Source organism: Phytophthora cinnamomi (assembly GCF_018691715.1).
Source record: "Phytophthora cinnamomi strain GKB4 chromosome Unknown Contig49, whole genome shotgun sequence".
NCBI lineage: Eukaryota > Oomycota > Peronosporomycetes > Peronosporales > Peronosporaceae > Phytophthora > Phytophthora cinnamomi.
This window is the reverse complement of record NW_027150982.1, coordinates 1,192,040-1,211,960: the sequence shown is the minus strand read 5'-3', so window position 1 is coordinate 1,211,960 and position 19,921 is coordinate 1,192,040. Positions and strand designations below refer to the sequence as shown.

At 53.5% G+C, this 19,921-nt stretch overlaps 2 protein-coding genes across 2 annotated transcripts; both read left to right on the top strand.

Moving 5' to 3' along the window:
- Positions 1–742: 742 nt before the first annotated feature.
- Positions 743–1,594, top strand: IUM83_08325 (uncharacterized protein; the record flags this gene model as incomplete). The annotated part of the gene is made up of 1 exon (XM_067932690.1): positions 743–1,594. The coding sequence occupies one exon, from the start codon at positions 743–745 to the stop codon at positions 1,592–1,594; it is 852 nt and encodes a 283-aa protein (XP_067790060.1).
- A 17,636-nt stretch (positions 1,595–19,230) lies between these two features.
- IUM83_08324 (Replication factor C subunit 5) lies at positions 19,231–19,470 on the top strand (the record flags this gene model as incomplete). The annotated part of the gene is made up of 1 exon (XM_067932689.1): positions 19,231–19,470. One exon carries the CDS (start codon positions 19,231–19,233, stop codon positions 19,468–19,470), a length of 240 nt encoding a protein of 79 aa, XP_067789983.1.
- Positions 19,471–19,921: the final 451 nt, after the last annotated feature.

Sequence of the window (19,921 nt, the reverse complement as noted above, 5' to 3'; positions counted from 1 at the left end):
CGCGGCTGTCTCCTCCGGGGAAGCCGCTGCCGGATGCTCCGCTGTCGGTGTTGTCGCCTCTGCGGATCGCGCCGCCGCTGCTGCCTGTGGCGCTCGCCTCATGCTGTTTGTGGCGGCGGCGCACTTCCTAAATACCTCGAGGCTTTTATATATGTTTTTTTTGTTGTCTGGTAGCACCTAACAGCAGTTTGGTTTGCCGCACAAGTTCTTATATGCGGTTAGTATGACTTGATGCAAAGCTCACCAAGCATTACTCAAGACAGAGAATGGAATTTTACTTATTCTGTACAATACCGAATACGGGGTTGAAAGGGTTAATTGTACGGGTGTCTAGTTCGTCTGCTTCACAGCGGCACTATCTGCCCAGTAATGCGCAACTGAACAAATACTTACGTAGTACTAGTAAGAAATGATGTTCCAGGCAGATCGTGAACAGCCTTTCGAAAACTGCACTTGGGGCGTGTGGCCATAGAGAATTCATGCTCTCGGGGTGCTGAAATCCATCGACGTGCTGTAACAAATAGTGTGGTCAACCCAGATTAGTGCATATGACAGTAGATAGTGTATCAAGTAATACAGGGGCTCCCTCAGCCAAGCATTTTGGCCGAGGGCAAGTTGGTCGGGGAACGACCTCACTTCGGTATACCCCGCCAGCCCCACGCAACTCTCCCCTAGCTCCTCTCCCTCCGTCAATGACCAGTTTGATATACTGGTAGCACTTGTTGGTCAAGCCTCGACGACCATGCCCCCCAAGGCACACATGAACGCTCAAGAACCAGCGACGGAAGATGGAGGAGACCAGAACGCCCTGGAAGCCCAGCTCGCGGAGCTGCGTGCGGAGCTTGCCACCCTACGATCCAGGCTTCAAGTCCCGCCGGCGAGAACGCTGAGACCAAGCCTCGTGTTCCAAGCGGCCTGCCCAAGTTCAAGGGCAAGCGAGGTGAAGACGTACGCCAGTGGCTCTTCTAAGTGGAGACACTTTGCCGTATTCACGGCCACGACGCCACCGATGACAACGCCACGCTGCCATCCATCGCCGGAACTGCCATGGAGGACCCTTGCGTCTGGGTGGTTCCTGTTCTGGGCGTCAAGGGCACCTGCGGAGGAGCAAACGTGGGCACAGTTCACCCAAGACGCGCTAACGCACTTTGAAGCCTCCAACTACCAAACCGAGCTGCGTCAGAAGCTTCGTCAACTATGCCAAGTCGACGATATCGAGGACTACAACGGGAAGTACTCAGCGCTGATCTTTCGTGTCAAGAATATGAGCGAAGTGGACCAAGTCAGCAACTATTGTGACGGTATCAAGCGTGCGACCCAAGCATACGTCAAGCTGCAGAACGCGACGACCCTAAGTGAGGCGATGGATCATGCGGCCAAGTACGAGATGAGCCACTTCGGAGGTGACCACAAGGTCAGCCGTGAGAAGCCCGAGCGCGAGCAACGTTTCCGTGGAAAACCAAGAGCAAACCCTCCGCAAGACATGAAGCCATTCAGCAGGCGCTCGTTCAAGCCTGGCCACTACGCACGTGCAGAGCAGAGCAAGGAAGGAAGGACCTGTGTGCTACTACTGCAAGAAGCTCGGTCACTTTAAGCGCGATTGCAAGAAGCTGAGGAGCGACCAGGGAAACGACCAGCCACGCCAGTGGAAGAGGGACCTGTCGTGGAGATTTAACCGTAAACAAAGCTACGTAGAATTTGCTTTGCGAAGACCCTCTCGTGTACAACCGTGCGCCTTTGTTTGCTGTGGATGGAGGCCTGGTACAGGGTGACAACAAGTTCAAGACCAAGTTTATCCTGGCCTGTGGCGCTACAACTGTGTATGTATCTCGTGGATTTGTCAAAGAACATATTGCAGACCCAAGGGTACCCGGAGCGTACAATCAGACTGAAGCTTGGTGACAGCAAGATTGGCGAATCCATCGTGGAATTGGTCAGAGTCGACATTCGACTCAAGGGGACTCCCAACTACCAGTGTGTTGCTGTCGTCTTCGACATCCCTGATGAGTTCGATTGTGTTCTCGGGATGCCATTCTTTGTGGATGTACAACCAAACGTCGACTGGAAACGTTGATGCTTCAAGGATGATGACTCCAGTGGAATCTCGGCAATGGAAACTTCGACTTCCTGCGGGAAGTGCAGTCAGGCGAATGACTCTGGGCGTCATGATGCTGTGGGCAGCGAAAGCTCCACCACGATATGCCGTGATTCCTGTCGAGCCGCCGTGCGAGCAACGCAGTCGGCGTGCGACGTGGAAACTGCTGAAAGACCAGCTGGAGACGGGAAGAATTTGTCTAGGAGAGAGAAGAAGAATGCCCAGGTAGAGGCAATGCTTACTCTCGGAGTAGTTGACTCGGAAGGAGTCAAGACCAAGTACATGACAAGGAAGAAGCCGAGGAAGTTCGTACGACTACCCGCAAAGGACCAACCCGAACACGATTTTATGATTGTGTTGCGAACGACACGATTAAGGACATTGAACGTGATATCAAGCGGAACGATGAGCCTGACAATGTTGGATCAGAAAAGGCCAAGCGTTTTCTACAAACATACTGGGAATTGTTCAAGGATAATGCACCATATCATGTTCTTGAGGGCTGAACCAACTCCACTGGCTACTTCGCAGGCAACTCAGCTTCCTGCTCTGGCGGCGATCCGCACACACCATACTCCAATTCCGGTTGCATTGCACGCAAACTGGGTTCTTCAACTGGCTGTAGTCGCATCTTCCATCATTTCTGACGCTGGAGTGACAGTCTCTTCCACTTGCACACGTCCCTTGCCCATGAATGCGTGTACTTCATCCGCTTGTTCCTGGATGTCAGCCACACTCATAGTCACGCGATCCATGACGACAGTATCCACCTGACCGTTATCTTCGAGAATCATGTTCATCTTCAGTTTCCGCCCTTGATTACTGCCCGAGTTGTTGAACTTCAGTGCATTCCGCTTAGCCATTTGTGGTATCGGGAAATGAAGCCGAAGCCAAAACCCAAAGGCGGGACGAGGGACGAAGAAGACTCGAGGCGCCGGCGTTAACTGGCAAGTCACAACCCATCGCCAGTCATTGAACTAAACTCCCTGATCGCTGATTGGTCTAAATAGGCCGGTGACGATGACTCGTCGACGGTCCCAAGTCAAGAGCGGGTGGTTGCAGCTCGCTAAGTGCGGGGCGAACCTACTGGCAAGATCCAACCTTATGAGTCATCGGCGCCTGTCCCGAGTCGTCGGTGGCGTTTCAGCGGCCGTTTGAGTCGTCGGTAACGCCGCCACGTCGCAGAGAAAGCGCCGAAGAGTCGTGAGTTACAACTGGCGGTCCAAAACGGGCGCGTTTATACTTGCTATTTGTATTGATTGATAGGAAACTTAAGAGAAGACAAGATAAGCCTTCGGGCAACAATAACAGAACAGCTTTTCCTCCCAACCACGCAAGGGCGACACCGGTGCCTGCAGTAAACGACCTGCAGCTCAAGGTAAACCTGGTAGGTAGGATTATGACTGTCGGTGGGCACATCTACTAGTGTAGCGTGTGTTCATCCCTGGCAGGGCCAAGCGTTAGTGGCCGGTGTATTGGTAGCGACGAGTCGTCGCCAGGAACTGGAGGAGCGAGAGCGCACTCCATTTATTTCTTCCCACCGGAGTATAGCTCCGGCACTCTCGTATCACGCTGTAAAAGGCCGGGACCCTTCCTTCTGAGGGCCTGCGAGATATATTTTGTGTGTGAGAGCGTGCTAGCCTTTGCTCGTGGCTAGTGACGCTGAGTCTTCCGTCGGTCGACTAGCGGAAGCTCGGTACACAGGGAAACATCAACCCGGTGCAAGGGAAAGTTCCTGGGCCTTCAGGTTCTAACCCTAACAAGCCCATTGAGTCTTCGGTGACTCGGTGGGTGTTGTTGGTGGGGAAAGTGTGCCATATATAATTTAGCGCGTGTTCCTACACGACACATTTGCGTCTGCTGCGGCTGCATCGGACATTGACGAGCCCGATGGGCGCTACTCCCGCACCGGAAAAATACGTTTCGGCGCATACATTCCTCCTTCGACGGTACCCTTACGTTGTCGATCTCCATCGGCACTGGTCCATCGTTGTTGCTCTTCGATCGTCTGTTGTCGTACGATCGGTACCTCGGTCTGTCGCGTGCTCCATCCGAGCGTCCACGATGCGCGTGAGACCGGTCATAGTCGAGCGCTACGGTAATAGCGTCGGTCAACGTTGCACTCCTGCGATACTGGACTTCCTCTCGAATACGTGACGGCAGACCACACAAGAAATACATGATCTTGTCCAGCTCGCTCATCTCTTTAACTTGAGTAACCAAGTGCCTGAACTTGCTTATATAATCGGCCAAGTCTCGGCACTGACGTTCCATCAAGTCATCTGGTCTCGAAGACGTTCTTGCAGATCCGGAGGTACCAACCCTTCTTCCAGCTTCGAAAAGAAACCTTTCACACTCTTCGCATCGTCCTTCTTGACGATGGGCCACTGCGCGGCTCCATACTTCAGCGATCCCGCTAACACAGCCAAAATGCGTCCGCTCAACTTGCTATCCTTTCAGTCTATGCCCTTAGCAAAAAAGTACTGCTCCACCTGCTCCCGGTATAGTTGGAACGATTCCTTGAGCGTCCCCCCGTAGCTGGGCATTTTTATCCCATCCAGCTTTAGTTGCGACAGCTGCCTTGACTTACGCAGCTCGTCGATCAATTCTGTCTGCTTTTCCGTGGCCGGCAACATACTATGCATTAGTTGGGCCGGATCCGCCATCTTGAACACGCGAAAACTTCGTACTTTGTGTGTTCACCCTTGAAACTTGATACCAGTGCGAGCAATCTACTTTTAGGGGCACTGACTAAAAGAAAGTAAATGAGAAACCTGTTAAAGAAAATAGCCTACGCTACTTCCTAAAATTGGCCGAGTTAGGCGCTGTGGGAGGTCTTGGCCTCTTCGATGCTTTTGAAGAGGTCGATGACACGTGAGAGGTCAACGACAAGCGAGAGGTCGAGCGGCGACGCTTCATGGCCTTGGTCTCCTCGTCTGCCCAATCAGAGACCGGGATCTCAAGCTCGCGGAGACGCTGTTGAATGGACACAGAAACGCGATGCAAAGCCGTGTGGAGATCTCGTTGCGAAGCCTCAACGGTTTTGATGATGGCCTTCTTCTCCACTGGACGCTCAGTTTGTTAGTGTTAATTTTTTTGAGCAGAGCCTCTCAATCCGATCCGATTTCGCAATCGAATTGTAGATGTCTTGGCGAGCTTTGTCCGCTTTGCGTGGGTTATTAACCGAAAGCCTCAGGAACTAGCCAATGAGCTTCGGTTCATTGTCCGCATGGACCTTGGAGTGCGCTCTTGAGGTCTCCTAGCCCTACCGGGCCAGAAACACCAAGTCGAAAAACTTAGTGCTGTGCCGGGCTACAAAGATCAAAAACTAGCTAACCGGCTTCGAGACTTACAATTCTCGATTAATATGCGGTGCAGTCTTTTGAAAACAGTAGCTACTTGCGCAAATGGGCTGTCACCTGGGCCAGATGCAAAACAAATTTGCACCACGGCTGCCCTCCAATTTTTTTTTTAACGTTCAGCGTACAATAATAGGTTGGCCTATTAATGAACAAAAGTCTGCCCAACAGCTGGGTTGGTCACGCTGACGTGACATTAACGCCTCGAGCTGAAAAAACCTCCCTTTGAGTGCCGTGCAGCAGCAAGCCTCCCCCCCCCCCAAGTGCTACCAGATGTCGCGTCGAGCCCGAAGAATGTTGGTAGTTGAAGTTGTTGAAGCGAGTGTCGGTCATGTTGAGAGCGAGGTTGTTGAATCGATGTGCGGGGTGGACGGTTGATTTAATAACTGAATTGCTACTGCTAGCCTAACATGCATGCCTCGTTGTGCTCCTACGCGAGTACAGGGCTCTCTTTGCGTATTTCTGGTTATTTTCTTGACTATGTGCTACACTGCGTCTTTTTCTTTTCATTTCATTTCTTTTCTACTAAATGCAAGTTCAATGTTTCCTTTTTTTCTTGTTTTTCGTACTAAATGTAGGTTCACTGCGACGGCTGACCCTCTCGGGTAGCTGTCACAGGAACTTCAAGCCTCTGGTCGCTAGTAAGCAAGCCAGAGCCTTCGCGCCACATCGCTCTGGCTTGCTTGCTAAACAGGCCAGAGGTGGGCCTGACACACTAAATGTGCCGGGAATTGTCGATGTGGTTTGTGGGAACGCTGATATCGGTGTTCGGGTGGAAAGTATTCAACGAGGCCAATTGCCTCTGTCAGCTACTCACTTTTCGATTGGGGCAGGAATCGTTGCTACCTCAATGGGTCACGAGTTTACATGTCTTCTTAGGTGGTGTCATAAGTTTCTTCGGTATGATTTTCACAAATCTCTTCTTCAAGGTCAAGTTGTATTCCCTGTAAATAATAGCCGTAGCTCAGGAGTCTAGAACGCGAAACCGCTCCTGGGAGTGCAACTCTTCGTATTGAATGATATATAGCAAAACATCACACAAAGTTTAGTATTTGTTCGAGTCTGTTGCGATGCAGCTACTTCCGCATGTTTTCTTCGAGCTTATCGTCGTGCGCCAATCAAGTATCGCATAGAACAAGTCAAGTAAGGCAGTGTAAGGAGGCCGACGTCACAGCGACGGAGGAGACGACGGGCACTTTGAAGACGCCTGACGATGTTGAAGTGGGCGGTAGTGTCGTACTAGAATCCAGTCGACTTCTTGAACGCCAGGAGCTGTTGCAAGGCGGGACCTCGGTGGCAGGTTCCCCGGGCACTGCGGGATCTGCAACGTGAGCTCACTCGTGAAAGGGACGACTGGAGCACAAATCGGACGGCTCGGCTAACGGCACTCGGGAACGGGTGCACAGCGGGGAACGGTGGACGATGGGCGAATCGTAGCGCGAGGCCTCGGCGACTGTAATTGACGGCTGTTAAGCGTCGGTGGCAGCTGAGTGACTGAACACGAGGCACGTGGCTTCCGAATTTTTCGACGGCTGCGACGAGTAGGGCAGACGCGTGTGGGCGTATGCTCGAGTGGCTAGGAGAGCGGCGCGGAACTGAAAAGTCGTGGAAGTAAAACAAAAGGTGCATTGTGGTTAGTTGGTAGCGCAGCTACCGCGGCTCTGTTGGTAGATAAAGTAGGTGTCGCTGTCAGCCGGACACGCACCAGCATGGTATAATTATGTTGTGACACCGTCAGCCAGACGGACTGCGGACTGCATCAGCACAGTCGCGACCAAACCCCAACTGTGCGGGGCCCAACACATTGCATGGCAGTCGAACAGGGGCCTCACACGGCAGTTCGACGAACCCACGACTCGCGAAGACGCTGCCGGATGGTAGAAAAGCCCGGGCGAAGGTTACGGGGGTCTCACACACGGTGGGCCCTGTGGCGAGGCGTAGGCCGGTGGATCAGACTCAGGTGGTGACTGTTACTGTTCCTGCTGTGGGGGCGTATCCTTGCCAAACAGGCCTCTGGGTGACAAGGGAAAACGGCCGAGGGCGAAGACGAAGCCACGAAGCAAAGCGACCCGTCCGACGAGGACGACGAGCACGATGTTCGCGACACCGAGGACGCCACGGACAGAGTACGCGAATCAGCAAAAAACGGTAGCGGTGATAGTGAAAAGACGGCTACGGTGGCAGCACTGACGTCTAGGTGGCAGCGACGATTGCGCGCATTGTCGCGCATTGGATCAGCTGGGACAACGATGCCCACCGCACCGACCTCGACGGGCAGTGGCGGCAACCGACAGACGACGACGGAGTCAGCGCGAGTAGTGCCAACGGCGAGATCACCTGTCTCAGAAGACACGCAGCAGCCTCGGGCGGCAGGAGAACCTCGACGACATATGGTGCAAGAGCCACATGGTAGTGATGACGGCGGAGATGACAGCGATGAGGATGATGACGACAAATCCTCGAGCAGGCGACGACGATTCAGACCCAACTGGCGAAGACTACGTAGCGACCGCCAACACACAAAACAGTGTTCAGGAAACGAAGAATGACACGACAGGGATCTTCGTGCCCAAGTCTAGTCGCAAACAGCACTTACGAATGGTGAAGACAGTAGGCGTCGTATGTGGTAGAATCATGTGGGTCTCTATCTTGAATACTGATGACAGAAACAAAAAACTATCTGTACGCGAAGTGATTGGCACGTGGATTCCGATGGACGACACTATCGAGACAATGGCTGGATACGGCGAGCTCGAAAGGCAACGGGTAGCAGAGTGGGCGAGCACACTGAAGGTCACAAACGCGCCCTCTCTGGCAAGCGAAGAGGCCATCAACATTGGGGAAATGGAACCTGCCGCCTGGGCCGTGGTGGTCGCGGTGTTGAGGCGCTTCCGGCAGGCAGTTGAAAACAAAGAAGGTGTCTTCCAGCTGCGAAGACCAGTGTTCAGCATCACATCAATGCTAGTCACATAGCATCTATCATATTACGCCGCCGACAGAAGGCCGTGTCGGAAAACGTTTTTTTATTAATTAAGAAGTCAACGCCATGCTAGAGAACGACGTGATCGAAGAAGAAGAGGGTCCATGGGGTTTCCCGGTGGTGATCGTTCTTAAAAAAATGACAGCGTCAGGTCTGTATTAACTATTTAAGTTAAATGTTGTTAAGGCCAAGAACGTGTACCTATTGTCCAGAGTGGATGTAACGCTGGAGACCTTGCACGGGTCTACCAGCCTCGTAAGCCGGTACCTTCGCTCAGGGTACTGACAGCTCATGGTGATTCCAGAAGACCGCGAAAACATTGCGTTTACCACTCGGTGGAGGCTGCTTCAGTTTAAATGTGTGTCATTCGGGCTGTTCAATGCGCCAAGCACATTTCAGTGCCTGACAGGCTGTATCATGCGTGGTCTAACGTGGATCTGCTGCTTGATGTACCTCGACGATGTGGCTTTCCATATTAAAGGCTCCGTGGCGCGGTACATTGAGCTCACAGTAGTTTTGATACATCTAGAAGAAGCAAGAATCAGTTTGAAACCGTCCAAGTGTTGCTCTGCGGTAAAGACGGGATATCTGCATTGTCTCCGTTGTCCCCTCTGGAGCGTCCCGGTGGGAGGAGTCTCTGGTTTCCGGGGCGTTCTCGGTAGGATGCTGCCGAGAATGCAACTACCTGTCTAGCTGCTTTGTAGAGCCTGGATGCACTCGGCCGGCGTGGGGTATGTCTGCCGGTGAACTGAAGGTGCACCAACGGAGAGTTCGCCCTGGTAAGTCCAAGAGTGAATAGCGGCCGACTGTTGGGGGTAGAGAGCCCGCCTGTACGTTTGTACGTTGTCCTGGGTGCGTGGCGTATCCCCCCCCCACCCGTGTATTTGACTTCTGGCCGAGGTTTCACCTCGGCGCCCCTGTAAAAGGCCTTGACTGACCCGGTAACCTTCCTTTTAGAGGGATTATATTGTGTTTAGCGCTAAAGCACTCTATATTACGCACCCTAGCCGTTACGCGTGGGCAAGCGGAGCCTTGTGTGTGTGGGGGGGGGTCTGTCCCTACGTGATCGTCAACTCGACACTGGCGCATTTCCAGTCCGGTGTGCAGTATCGGGTCTGGCGTTCAGGTTTAATGCCAACAACCTTTACCGGTCTTTCGAGGGAAACGTGTATTGTTGGTAGGACTCGTCCTAATTGTCGACGCCGAAGGGACACGAGGACTCGTAAAATTGTGAATTCCTACACGACGTTGTCCGCTTGAACGGCTAGCTGTAATCTGGGTGGATCAACAGAACTCGTCCCTTGAGCACGTTTTGTACACGTCATAGTCGTTCCCTGGTCTCGGGACTCAAAGTCTGGTGTATATACGTTCACGAAGGGGTTGTCATGTCTGAGGACGGAGTATATGACAACAGCCCCCGAGGGTTTGAGAAGAGGGGCGTCCCCTCAAGAAGCCCAAGCTTCTCGGTCAGTTCTAGTTTACTGATCAGTCGGGAACTCACCCTGTCAAGCAATCACAACAACAAAAGCAGCTTTTCATATCGGTACTTGCTGGTCTACTCGGGGCTACACTACCGCCCCTTCGTCACCTTCCTGAAATGGCATCCACTCGCAAACAACCACAGCGAGCTCAACCCCAGAATCAGGGTGTAGTACACGCCACCTAGTGGAGAAGAAGGGAACGCCGTAAGCGTTAATAATGGTATCTGGTCGCGGCGAAACATATTGACGAGAAGAATTCGAATCATTGGGGCACACCTATCTGTCGTGTGGAACGACTTGGTGATTGACGGTGCACAAGTGACCGCGACGCAAGGCGACACGTGAAAGCAAGAGGAGTCCGCGAGTAAAGGGTTCGACTCGGACAGATCGTGTGTCGGGGACCAACAACGGCTGCCTCCATCCGCGTCTTGATCTGTGTTCTCCAACGACGAGTCCGAGGTCTCAAGTGCCGCTGCTTCTGCTCCTACCACAGTAACTTCAGCCGCTACAACCTCGGCTCCAACTCCAACTCCAACGACGACGTCGACAACCTAAACCATGCTAGCGACGACCAACCCAGCCCAATTGACGATTTCGTATCGGCCATGACGTCCCCTGCTAACTTACGTAAGAGAGTGCTCCGGATTCGCAAAAAGCTCAAGCGGCACAAGGACCAAGCGCGCGCCGGTGTAAATACCCACTCCAAATGAATTCAAGTTCGTCAATTCGTTATTGGCTGGTAGACGTGCGTCCCCACTCATCGGTTGACAGGCTTCAGTTGGGTTACTGGTGGTGCTTCATATACGAGTCGAAGGTGATCGGCTCTGAGGTTTCGGCAGACCATCGTCTCCCAAAAGTGGTTAGCGAGCATTGCTGGGAAATCCGTGTGGCTTGGATCCCAGGATAGTGGTTCCTGGGTCCACTTTTGTTTCGCCCAAGTCGACGTGGTGGGCGATTGCCCCCCCCCCCGAGTGCAGATAACGAGCTTTGGAATTGGCAGACCCATCTCGGGTCAACTTTCTCTGGTTCCTTCGGATCAAGGAACGAGTGGAGATTCCGTACGCGGTTCCCAAGTCTGAACCGCCCGGAGGAAGTGGAGTGACTCGAAACTGGAGTCGTTGGGAAAGTGGAGGCTGTTAAGACCCGAGTCCAGGGTCTGAGAAGAAGTGGACAAGTGTTTGTGTGGAGAGTGAAGTTTGTATATTCAAGGAGAAATCCCGGGAGCATTTCCGGTTCGAGTGGACACGTGCAAACCGGAATCTAGTGGGCCAGGGCCAAGCTTCGCTCAAGTGGATTTGGAGATTTTTGGGATCAGGCAGCAGGTGGTGTGGTCGACCCACGCCTGGACCCACAGCGTAGCTCTGGTCAAGAACCACCCAAGCGATTACAAGCAAGGGAATACACACGCCCTCCCGACGCAATCCGATTGATTCCGGGATCAGGACTCGGGTTCCGGAATTCTGGGTTTTAACCGGGGATTCTAAGATCTGGGTTTGCGATCACTGGAAGGCTCGCCACCACAAACCTATACAGTTCTCATTTTACCTTAAATTAGCTACTTGGTGCATTTATTTGATATAACGTATATTTGTGGCCTCAAGTATAATTAATTCAAATTAATACAAAACCTAACGCTTCCTCAAACATGTAGAACCCGTGTAAGCCGTAGTAGTGAGCCAAGTAGGCCCACTACACCTGGTAGCACTTTGTAGTCCGTCTAACAACCGACTACGTGACGTTCGTACAGGGTGTACGAACGCGGAGCCGAGAACCGCATTAGCACGGAGGTGCCCTTGGAGAGCTCCAATACGCCTGCAACGCATGTTGCACGCGCTGACTGCCCCCACCTGTCTGACCCAGAGTGGGAAGCCCTCCAACGACTGTCAACAGTCATTGGAGAAGCGGCGATAGCCACAATGCTGCGTACGCTATCGCCGACGGAGCAACATGGTGTTGCTCTGGGGTTCATCATGAAGGAGCAGCGTGACGCTGCTTCCTCAGTGACGGCGTCGTCAGGGACGACACCGCGTACTCAATCATTAAAATTGAGCGTGAGCAATTACGTGGGGAGAGAGGGCGAGCCTCTCCTCCGATGGCTTGTCGAGCTCGACACAGCCATAGCGGCTCGACGCATCGTCGACCCGCTGTCGAAGGTCGCGTTCGCCATGTCCTGTCTTGGCGGACGCGCATGGAGTTGGGCGTATGGACGCCGACTCTCCAATCCTACGTGCTTCAGCACGTACGAAGTGTTCAAAGAGGAGCTCAAACAAGCGTTTGAGCCCCCGCAAAACGAGTTCCGGTCGAGGGCAGAGTTCCTCGACCTTCAGCAGGGTAAGTATGACATCCATGCTTACACGCAGCGCGCACGATATTTGGTATCAAATATCGTGATTAACCCGATTGACGAGGCGACCAAGGTCGTCACGTTCATGAAAGGGCTTAGAGATGGGCCTGTGAAGACCTATCTCTTCCGAGAGTACCCGAGTACTCTCGAAGCGGCAATCACCCTTGCCATGCAAGAAGAGTTTAGCCTGCGGCAGGCTAAACTCCATGTAAATGTACCGAGGCCGCAACCGCGCCCCGTTGCGAGGACGGAAGGTCCAGAACCAATGGACCTCTCGAACGCAACAACTGCTGGTTACCAGCAGGAGGGAAGCAACGTGCGATGCTTCCGTTGCGGAAGGATCGGTCACTTCGCACGGGAGTGCACAGCTCCCAAGCCCCCTGGAGGTGACCGTCGTGGCGATGCTAGGCATCGCCGCGAACAAACAAAAAACGTGAACATCCAGTAGGCGCGGAGCGCCCTACTGGTAATACAGTTCCGCGTGCCGACATTGGGCACGCGACACTGGGGACTGCAGCCCCCAGTGAGACCAGCTCTCGCTGCAAGAAGCAAGATGACAGGCCGAACCTGGTCATCTTGAAGGTAACGTCGAAGAGAGCGAGCGACCCTCTTCGAGCATTGGTAGATTCGGGCGCGTCGAACAACTTTGTTCGACTGCGGAGTTTACCGAGTCTTGACTTCGAGGAGGTAAAGGTACCTCGAAGTCTTCTGGAAGTTCGATTGGCAACAGGTGCCATCGGGAAGACCGAGAAGCGCGTCGTGAACGTGCGCTTCTCGTACAAACAACGAGTGTTTGTCGAACGCTTTATCGTCCTGGACCTGGACGATAAGTTCGAGGTAGTAATGGGCATGCCGTGGCTTGCACGGCATGATCCGGTAATTGACTGGAAGAAGCACACGCTAGTGCGCTTCGGTCGCGACTGCGAAACAGAGAGCGATGGCCCTGTTACCGCAGCGCACGCATCAGGAGGTGCGCGCGACTCGCCAGTCGAGACAGCGCTTAATGCCGCTGTCCCGGAGTGCCCAGGAAGTGCGCAAGCGCGCGCACAAGTGGGATCTACGTCGGCAATGCTGCCGACGTCGGAAGGAAAAGATGTGTCGGTTCCGGGAACCAACACTCGCGTTCAAGTACGCATGGGACAGTCCCTGACCCGAAGAGGTCAGGTCGATGACGACGCGTCGACTCCGAGAGCCGACGCACCCTCGGTCATGAGGGGCCCCGCCAATGAATGGCGTCGAGGTGACAAAGGCGTGTCAACTCCGGGAGTTGACGCTGCAAACAGTGCGGACGGTTGCAAACGTACCGCACTGACGCAATTTGCATGCTGTCGTGCAGCCCGGCTGCACGAAGCGCCATGCGATCAAGCCGGGCTTGATACCGCGCGCCCGCGGACAGGGTCCGCCGGCGAACAACTGTCCACGACCGGGCCTGGACCAGAAAAACAATTGTGCGGAGCCGGGCTCCGCACAACAAGAAGACGGCGCATGCGGAGAACGCTGCCCAAGTCTCGGTCCGGGACCGAGACGCAACAAGAGCAGTCTGTTGGGCAGACTGAGGCGGTGACGCCGGACGCCGAGACGCTAAGCGTCTTGACGCGCACCGATACTGGATTCCAGTATCGTGACATGGAACTCGCTAATCCTCCGACGACGGCGTCGGAGTTGACTTCGCTTCCAGCCATGAGCTGGAAGCGCTTCATCCGCGACTTGCACGATGGACGCATCGAGCAAATCTGCGTTCTTTCGGACAGCGAAAGAACGAAGAGCGAGAGCGAAGAGCTGAGGCAGCTCTTCATGGGAAGTACCACTGAGAGTGAAGACACTCTCAGTGCGAAGACGAAGCGAGAGCGCTTCGAGGAACAAGGCTGGGACTCGCTGAAGTCGAGTCCCTATTACGAATTGTTGGGGGAGTACAAAGACGTACTCCCGGAAGAAATTCCTGCGGAGCTTCCGCAGGATAAGGGCATTCAGCACGAGATTGATCTCGTGCCGGGCACGAAGTACTGTGTCACGCGGCAGTGGCCACTGCCGCGAGAACAAGTAAAAGCGATCGACGACTTCTTTGAAAGTCGTCGCAGAGCAGGACAAGTGCGGGAATCAAAGTCCCCGCACAGTGCTCCGACGTTCTGTGTCAAAAAGCCACAGAGCGGATGGCGCATCGTTCATGCGTATAACAAGCTGAACGATGCGACGGTACCGGCGCAGACGCCGATACCGCGAAAAGATGTTATCATCGATTCGATGACTGGGAGCACCGTTTACAATGCTCTCGACTTGCGAGATGAATTCTACCAAATCCTGATGCGTGAGAGGGATATCCCTCTCACGGCAGTGAGCACGCCAAGCGGCATGCTCTGGGAATGGCTAGTAATGCCACAGGGGCTTAGGAATGCCCCTGCGACTTTCAACAGGTGCGTGACGCACTTGTTGCGCTCGGTGCGCGACTTCGCGCCGAGCTACTTCGACGATGTGTTCATCCACAGATGGGAAGTCCGACGTAGAGATGCACAGGGTGCATCTCCGAAAGCTACTTGAGCTTATGCGAAAGCATAAGCTCTACGCGAACCTGAAGAAGTGTATCTTCGGGGCGAGCGAGATACCCGTCCTCGGGTGTCTCGTAGGGAAGAATGGCGTTCGCCGCGTCAACTGAAAGCAGCTGAGCGCAACTATCCGGTGCATGACAAGGAACTCCTTGCCATGAAGTATGCACTCGCAAAGTTCCGAGTGTATTTGCTTGGGAGTAGACCATTTGTGGTCTACACCGACCATGCATCACTGCGCACCGCAGTGAAGTCGCCACACATATCACAAAGAATGGCGAGATGGCTCTCATTCTTTGCGGAGTATAACTTCCGGGTCGAATACAAACCCGGAAGATTGAATGTAGTGGCCGACGCGTTGTCACGTCGGCCGGACTACGCAGAAGCTGCTGACGTCAATGCCATTGACGCCATGCGATCGAGCAAACCCACATCGTCTCTGTTGGACGATGTGAAGGCCGCGTATGCGCACGACGCGGACGCGAAGCTCTTGCTGGCCTATGGCACAGCGCCTTCTGACAAGTCCCGTCAGAAGCTGCCCAAGCACCTTCGAGCGCGTGCACACCGCTTTCGTGTGCACGACGGACTACTGCTTCTTTATAATGCAGTCGACGACAACGCGGATCGCGTTGTCGTGCCGAATGACCATGACCTGCGACTCAGGATCATGTACGAGTATCATGATGCCCCGTCTGCGGGACATCTCGGACGTGAGAAGACATACGTCCTTCTCAAGCGTGACTTCTACTGGCACCACCAGTACAAGTGGGTGCGCAAGTACGTCCGTGCTTGCGAGGTGTGCCAACGCGTAAAGCCTGCGCCGTTTGCGCAGGCTCCTTTACAATCACTACCGACTCCGTCGGAGTGTTGGAAGTCCATGTCATTGGACTTCATCTTTGGTCTTCCCCCGGACAGCGGAGGGAATACCGGTGTTGTGGTCTTCGTCGACCGCTTCAGCAAGATGGTACATCTTGCTGCGGTGCCGGCAGAGGTGACCGCGAAGCAGACGGCCCGTCTGTTCGTCGACATGGTGTTCAAACACCATGGCATGCCGACCGACATCGTGTCGGACAGAGACCCGCGCTTCACAGCGCACCTGTGGCAAGAAGTGTTTACACTTCTTGGGAGCCAGCTTTCCATGTCGACTGCGGATCATCCGCAGACGGACGGTCAAACCGAGCACGTGAATCGGGTGCTCGTCGACATTTTGAAGAGCTACGCTCACTCGTTCCAAAACTGGAGCGAGTGTTTGTCGATGGCGGAATTCGCCATCAACAACTCGGTGCATGCCTCAACCGGGCATACACCGTTTTATGTGAATCCCATGCGGCATCCCCGACTGCCGAGTTTACTCGGAGTGGTGGCTCCCACTTTAAGTGGGGGAGGATCTACGACTGCAACACAGCAGCCGCAGAAAGCCGCTGACACCTGCACAGTGTCAGCCGCGACACCAAGAAACAAGACAACCACGTCTGCGCGGGGCGCAGACCTTGGCAGGAAGAACCAAGGGTCAACGCAGGGCGCTGACCCCCAGAACAAGGAAAACGAGTCTGTGCAGAGCACAGACTCCACAAGGAACAAGGACCACGGGTCTGCGCAGGGCGCAGACACCGCGAAGAACCACGCAGAGGCCGGGCCTCTTGCGGAGAGCGAGCAGAACGACTTCAGCTCGGATGCGATTGACTTCATCAATAAAAGACAAGCCGTAATTCGGTTTGTCCAGGACACGATTGCAGCTTCTGTAGATAAACAGAAGTTGAACGCCGATAATATTGGCAGGGGTAACACAAATGAATTCAAAGTGGATTCATTGGTTTTGTTATCTACTCAAAACCTGCCTAAACATGCCGTTTCGGATTTCGGAGCAAGTAAGCTTGCTCCGCGCTTCATCGGGCCATTCACGGTGATGGCACGTCACGGTAACGCATACACGCTAGACATACCGTCTAACATGCGGCTCCACCCGACATTTTATGTCGGGCGGTTAAAGCCATACCTCCAGCACGAGCCAAGTGGCTCGTCTGACCCGAAGAGACAGACTCGTCAGGGGAAACCCTCCTCTCCAGCGGGTGGTCGCGCTGGAGCAGTTAATACAGTCGGGCCTACAGCCCGACCGGCACGTTCAAGGCGGTCTGGGAGACCGCCAGAGCCGGGACACGAAGGAGCAGAGCGGCAACCGCCGCGCTCTGAAAGTACTCCACGACCGTCACTTGGTCGTGGAGCAACACGAGATGAAGGTCAACACGGCGTTGACCATCGGGGCGTGTTTTCACCACCTCCGCCATCGCTGCGAGACGCACGCGGAGAAATTCGCTGGATCGTCCAGCGAATTGTTGATCATAGGAAACCAATCCGAGGTCCGGATTGTTTTCGCATTCGCTGGAGAGGTTTCCCTCCCCAACACGACACGTGGGAACCACGGAACGTCGTGATGGAAGACGTTCCGGACATGGTGAAGGAGTACGAAATCCAACACGCACTACCAGCAAGAAGGTAGTGCGAGCGCTGTAGTAATCTACAACGCCTGACGACTCGCGTGCTAGATAATTAGCACGGAGATCATTGAAGCTTTCAGGTATACATATAGTATACCTGTTGTGGTCGCGGTTGCTAATACGCACCGCCACCTGGACGGACAGTGCGCACGGCGCACGGACACCAGCCTCCACCGCAACAGCGTGGAGTTGCTAATACTTGCCTCGCTTCGAGAAGGACTCGAAGTGCTTTGGCGCTTGCTTACCCGATCACGGTAAGCAGCCGAAATTCGCTTAGAGATGTCGACGCATAGACGTGGTCGACATCGAAGAATCGTACACAGACACTGTGTTGTCTGTCCCCGTGGTAGCGGCGCACCTCGCGCTACCGCGCATAGTACTCAGCAGCAGAGAGCTTACCCTCTGTTGCAATGGCAGTCTTAAGCTTGGTCGTGCTCATTGCGGATGAACACGGATCTCCCCAACACAAACAATTGACAAGCAGTCAATGTTTATTGACGTGTCGAGACCGACACGTCTAAGCTTAACGGGGGGATGGTGTAACGGGGTTACACACACAAGTGACAACAGTCACTTGTGCATGACAACTGTCACTTGTGCATGACAATTGTCACTTATGGAAACAGATAAATATCTGTTAAAGGTTTTAGATACTTCCTCACATTGGTGTAAGGCACACCAATGGATACATTGAAGTGGGCCACCACAATGAGCGGTCCACACCTACTCAAAGATCCTAGTGGTAGAAAGCAGCATCTTTCTACCAATCAGAGACATGCATATTGGCGGGGCTCTGACAGCCAGCCGCTGTCAACCCCTTTCATAAATGATAAACAGTTTTAGCAGATTTAGGAGGAAGATCAAGTCACAAACAGTACAGTTCTCATTTTACCTTAAACTAGCTACTTGGTGTTTTATTTGGTTTATATTATACTTGTGGACTCAAGTATAATTAATTCAAATTATTAATAAACTCCTACGCTTCCTCATACACGTAGCGCGACGTGTAAGCTAAAGTAGTGAGTCAAAGTAGGCCCACTACAGAAACTATCCGTGTGGCAAAAGCCTGAATCCGGATGGTCTCGCAATTCAGCGCCTCGAGGCGTGCGCAGTCGCAAAAGGCTTCACTTTGAACACGCTGTTATCTTGATCTTCGCATTTGGCCTGCGATCCTAAGCCGTCTCCATCGCCCAAGCCTGTAGAAAGTCAAGAACCAACAGTGGGCATCACACAAAACCCATTGTTTCGCCACCAAGCTGCGTTGACTGAGCAATTAATCCAAGTCAATCAAAAGCTCGACGTCCGCGTGGCTGCAATGGAGGATGCATTCTACAAGAAGACACAAAGAAAACGACAGCAAAACGACACACGTGAGTCAATCACCGACGAGCCTCCAGCCAAGCGAAAACGTAAGACATCAGCACCCACCAGCCTGAAAGACCTGTGGTTTACCTTGGACACACAGGAGCCGCGAATGTAGAGCTCTTCCGATTGTGCAACAAAGCATTCGAGGTCATCTGCCAAACTTGTCGTCGCGTTCTTGAAGTTGTTCCTTCCTGAAGGCTTCCAACTCGGCGACAGTTCTGCGAGCTATCGAGACGACGTCCTTTGGGCTGGCACAAATCCTGAGCGAGAGAAGCTCTCGTATCTTCGGCAACTCGACATCACCGCCCGTAGTAGCCAAAACGTCCTCAAAAGCCTACGCAAGCTGCACAAGACTGGTCTTCTCAACGGCCACATTTAACGCTATCAACAGCTCCAAGCTGCCGGACGTATCAAATATCTTACACCTCTGCACACGAACGACATCATCCGTTTAGAAACAATCCCGTAAGCGAATACACTGTACCAGCCATTTATCCAGTTCTGGGCTTGTCGTCCAAGCACTGGGTCTCTCATTCTGCAATTTACACCCAAGCACGAACTACCAGTCGTGATGGCGACACCGAAGCCGACCAAGAACCCCATCAGCTCGACGAAAGAGTTCAAGACCATCTGTGTCGTTGCGCTCAAGAAGTACCCGTTTCGAATTAGCAACAAGGCGATTCGACACCTGCGGCTTACCATGAATACGACCATCTCGTCGACAGGCCACCTCCCTGAAGCACTTGAAGTCATCTTCGCCTCCCTTGCCGAACGCTGCAGGCGCCGGATCGACCTTGAAGACATCCACTGATGGATTTCCGCCCCAGGTCCAAGCGCTGAAGCCGAAGACGAATTGGAGTGGAGCGCCGAAGACGACTTGAGTGAGAAGCCGCTACATGATGGACGCAAGGTCCTCGACCGTAAACGCTTGAACCGGGAGACGTACTACCTTGTGAATTGGGAGCCAACGGGGGAGCCGCGCGAACACGTAGCTCAGACGCTAATCGCCGGCTTTGAGCGAGAGCGCCGCGCTCTTGTCCGCAAGACCTACATCGAATACGAGGTTGTGGAGGATAGCACGCTTAACAAAACCGAAGGATAGAGTGAGCGCAAAGAGTAAGAGCTAATGCAGGGTGTATTACAGGCTTAAAAAACAGTCGCAGGCATTTACGCAGTGGTAGCACCGTATTGAACTCTAAGCTTAACCTCCTTTCGGAACTGCAAAGTCAACCTCGTTACAGAGTACACAGCCACATATTTGA